At 56.3% G+C, this 4,153-nt stretch overlaps 1 protein-coding gene across 1 annotated transcript in view; it reads right to left on the bottom strand.

Moving 5' to 3' along the window:
- Nucleotides 1-1,910: 1,910 nt before the first annotated feature.
- SLC26A11 (solute carrier family 26 member 11) overlaps nt 1,911-4,153 on the bottom strand; it is a 15,027-nt gene continuing 12,784 nt past the window's right edge. The window contains 3 exon segments of the mRNA XM_045299520.1: nt 1,911-2,616; nt 3,251-3,323; nt 4,067-4,153. The exon segment at nt 4,067-4,153 is cut by the window's right edge and continues 22 nt beyond it. Of these exon segments, the coding sequence (XP_045155455.1) occupies nt 2,525-2,616; nt 3,251-3,323; nt 4,067-4,153 (252 nt within the window). The 3' untranslated portion in view covers nt 1,911-2,524.

The following is a 4,153-nucleotide window of genomic DNA, read 5'->3' as shown; positions in this document are numbered from 1 at the left end:
TAAAACTGTGCCGTGAAAAGGAAAACCCAGTGTCAGCCATGGCTTCCTGAAACCATACTTAGACACAAAACACAATGAAAACAATGACAGAAACTCACTGGCTTATACTACACCACATAAAACAAGCAACCTAGTTTCTTAAATGTATACAGTAGCTATTTGCAGCAAAATTCAGTCTAGATTTGATCAAATACCAAACCAAAAGCCACACTCATTGCCGCCAGCTCCTAAGAGCCCTGGTTGTGCAGTGGGCTGCCACGCACAAGGCCAGCAGTTTGAACCCACCAGCCGCTCCACGGAAGAAAGACGAGACTTTCTGCTCCCATGAAGAGTTCCAGCCTTGGAAACCTACAGGGGTGGGGTCTCTGTGAGTTCCATCAAAAGTTATTATGGTATCATTCAGGACCTTTGGCCAAGACTGAACACTAAACAGCAGCAGCAGCAAAAGAGAAAAAAATTGTAAGCAAAACCTTCTTTTAAAAAAAAATGTGGGTGATGTTGATTGCCACGCCTACAATGTCACAATACTCTTCCCACCTCCCCTGTGCAATCACCGGGTCCACTTGTCCGTCTTTCCTACCTGTCCCTGAAGTGTGAGCGCCATCCCTGGCCAAATGCTGCCCTTTTGATCTCAAATGGTTAATTGTCCCAAGAAGTACACACACCCCTGGATTTATTACCTAAACTTCCCGTCAGGTCAAAAGCGTACACGCACCCCATCGGAGCACTCCCTTAGATAATCCCCGTGGGGCTCGGTTCCACAGGAACTTGAGGTTCTGTTTGCAGGGGCAAAAGGTTGCCTTGCACTCAGGAGCCCTGGTGGTGCTGTGGGACAAAAGAAGTACCGGACTCTTCACTGAAAGGTCAGCAGTTCAAACCCACCAGCAGCCGCTCAGTGGGAAAAAGAGGAAGTGGTGTTTCCATAAAGATTGCCATTTTCTGGAGCGAATCAAGAAGGGAACATTCCTGGACAAACAATCCCGGGGAGAAAACAACGGGGCTGCCGGTTCCGGGGGACATGGGAGAGGGGAGGTGGGGAAAGGAAGTGGTGTTAACAAGCCCAGGGACAAAAGAACAACCAGTGATCCAAATCGGTGGCGAGGAGGGTGTAGGAGGCCTGGTAAGGCTTGATCAAGGATAATGTAACCGAGAGGAATTACTGAAACCCAAATGAAGGCTGAGCGTGATAGTGGGAGGAGAAAAGTAAAAGGAAATAGAGGAAAGAGCTAGGAGGCAAAGGGCATTTATAAAGGTCTAAATACAAGCATGTACATATGTAAATAAATAGATATATGAAGATGGGGAAACAGATCTATGTGCATATATTCAGAGGTTCAGTATTAAGGTAGCAGATGGACATCGGGCCTCCACTCAAGTACTCCCTCAATGCAAGAACACTTAGTTCTATTAAACTGGCCACTCCCTGAAAGAAAGACGGGGTTTTCGGCCCCGTTAAGTTTTTACAGTCTCAGACACTCAGTGGACCAGTTCAACCCCATCCTATAGGGTCAATGAGCCGGCATCAACCTGATGGCAGTCACTTTGGCTTTGGAATACCCTGTTGGCATAGAGGGGGTTCAAGTTGGACTTCTGACCTCAAGGTGAGCAGTTCAAACCCACCAGCCACCCCATGGAAAAATAGGTTTTCTGCGCCGGTAGTTTCCGTCTTGGAAGCCCACCGGGGCAGTTCTACTCTGTCCACTAGGGTCGCTGTGCTCAGGACCTGCCCAAGCTTCTCTGCGGGGTACAGAGCACACACCCCATGGCCACACCCTCCCCTGCCAGGGCCTAGCCCTCTGACGACACCGCACTGCCAAACAGAAAACATGGGTATGGGGTTAACAGCAGGAGTCCTGTGAAGAGGCCGAGTAATCATGACACACAGAACAAAACACGCGTCCACACTCAGGTGCACGTATTCTATATTTATTACCACAACCAACGTTACAGATCACCGTAAGCGGAATGAGCCATGTGTGTGAAGCCGCAAACAGAGCCACATGTGCACGCCCACGTGTGTGTATCACGTGTGTGTGGAGGAGGGCCTGGAATGATCACCAACATGGAGTGAGGGCGACAGTTGGTTGTGTTCTTTACAGTAGGTATTCGTGAGTTTTACAAAAACACCAAAGCCATTTTTCCGTTTAAAAACACAAAAGACAAAGTTACTTTTAAATAGAGACCGAGAGTCATTTGGCACACCCCGCTCCTCTCCACAGCAGTGACAGATGCCCCGCCGAGACCAGACACCACATCACAGCCTGGGCACATGCTCTTCAGCTGGGGGAGGCGGGATGGGCTCAAAGGCGCCCTCCTGGCAGCTCTCTCCCCACATTCCAGGAACACCCTACAGACACCCCTGGACAGAGCTGGGCCCACAGGGGACCGCAGGGCGGGACCGGTCAGTCGTCCCAAATGAAGCCGAGGCTCCCAGCTGGGGCCTCCACGCAGGACTCCTCCTCCCTCTCAGCGGGCGCAGACTCCGCAGCACGGACAGACACCCTCTGGGAGACCCTGGGCCCCCCTAAGCCTTCAGCAGCGCTACCTTGTGGTCGGGAACAGAGTCCTCACTGATGTTGTAGGGCTGGGCCCCCGGCTCCTGCTTCAGGTACTGCTCTGTGGAGACACCACAGGCTGTCTGAGCACCAAGCAGCAGAGGCCAGGGCTGCCCACTCAGATGACGGCCCTACGCTCTGCAGGGTGTCACTGCACTACCTCTGAGCACACCCTTCTCCCTGAGTTCCCAGAACCCCCTCATCATCGTTGGGGGCCGCTCCCCACGCCACAACTCTGGCAGACCGTTCACCGCCCTCGCAGGGCCAGCATCCAGGCTGGGCATGGGCCATCTGTTCCTCGGAGCTTCTGAAGCAGTCCAGCCTCGCAGAGGGTGGTGGTGCCCAGACAATGAGCTACACCAACCCCCCCACCGGGGATGGGCCCGGAGGACTTCCAGGAGCAGGGGCCTGGTGGTGGGTATGTGAGGGCCCCTGAGGGTGTCGTAGAGTGTGTAAACACACCTGAGTCACACACAGCACGCACAAATCCCAGAGCAAGAACCTGCCACCAGCGCCTGACAGCCCGCCTGCCTGCACCCTCTGCACAACCTCATGGGGCCGCCGTCCCCACCCTCAGGGACAGAAGGGCAGGTGGGGCCCAGCTCCGACTGCTGGTGACTGTGTGTTCAGCCCTCCTGCCCTGGAGCCTGAGCTGTGGGCATGCCGGCTGGGCTGCCGGTGCTGAAGGTACCAACCTGCTTCCCCCAGGGTGGCGAAAGACTGGAATCCTGTCAGGTCGGCCGCCAGCAGGACCCGCAGCACAGGGACCTGCGGAAACACACGTCGGAGGGCAGAGGTCACTCCCACACTGTGCTGGCCCAGCGGGGCACACTGGACACCCCAGGCAGGGGTATCGGAGGAGACCCAGTCTCTGGGACACAATGTGGAGGGAGCCATGAGGAGCACTGTGCTGGCTCGGCCTTCCCCAGCCCTGGGACCATCGCCCTGGCAACAAATAACCGGGAGGACCTGACAGTCAGCCAGCGGGCCAGCCTTGAGTCGCACTCAGCCTCCATCTGTCTGTCCTGCCCGAGCAGCTGCCCCTCCCATGGCGAGTGGCCCCTCTGGGGACACACAGCGCCAGTGTCACTGTCACTCACAGAGCGGATGATGCTGGTGCACACTCAGCCAACTGTGCTCGCTTCTGTCTGTCTGTCTGTGCCCCTCCCGATCCTCCTGCAGCACCACTCTCATGTCCCTGTCCCTCTGCTTCCTGTCACCCATCTGTCCCCGAGGCCAGAGGCCCAGCCAGCACAGTGCAGCATGCAAAGCCGCTCACGCTGGCAGGGTGGGGTGAGGGATCCTGCCCGCCAGCATCAGGTTGCCTCACCCTCACAGGGCCCTGCTCCCCCATTGCTGGGGGTTAAGGGGTGCCCTCCCCCTTCACAGAGGACTACTCCTCCCACCCCAGAGGGTCGCTGTGGATGGCTGGACAGTGGAGGCTACCTACAGACACATACACTCCTCTGGGCCCCGGGGGTGTCCTCGCACCCTGGGCAGCCAGCCCCTACCTGCAGGCCCACGAAGGCCAGGCCCACGCCCCGCCGGCGGAAGTCCTCCAGGAGCTCGCCGAGCCCCAGCACAGCCGTGTAGTCAAC

Source organism: Echinops telfairi, unplaced genomic scaffold, assembly GCF_000313985.2.
Source record: "Echinops telfairi isolate 266 unplaced genomic scaffold, ASM31398v2 ScPeMD7_7458;HRSCAF=8496, whole genome shotgun sequence".
Taxonomy (NCBI): domain Eukaryota; kingdom Metazoa; phylum Chordata; class Mammalia; order Afrosoricida; family Tenrecidae; genus Echinops; species Echinops telfairi.
This window is presented reverse-complemented; position numbering and strand designations above follow the sequence as displayed.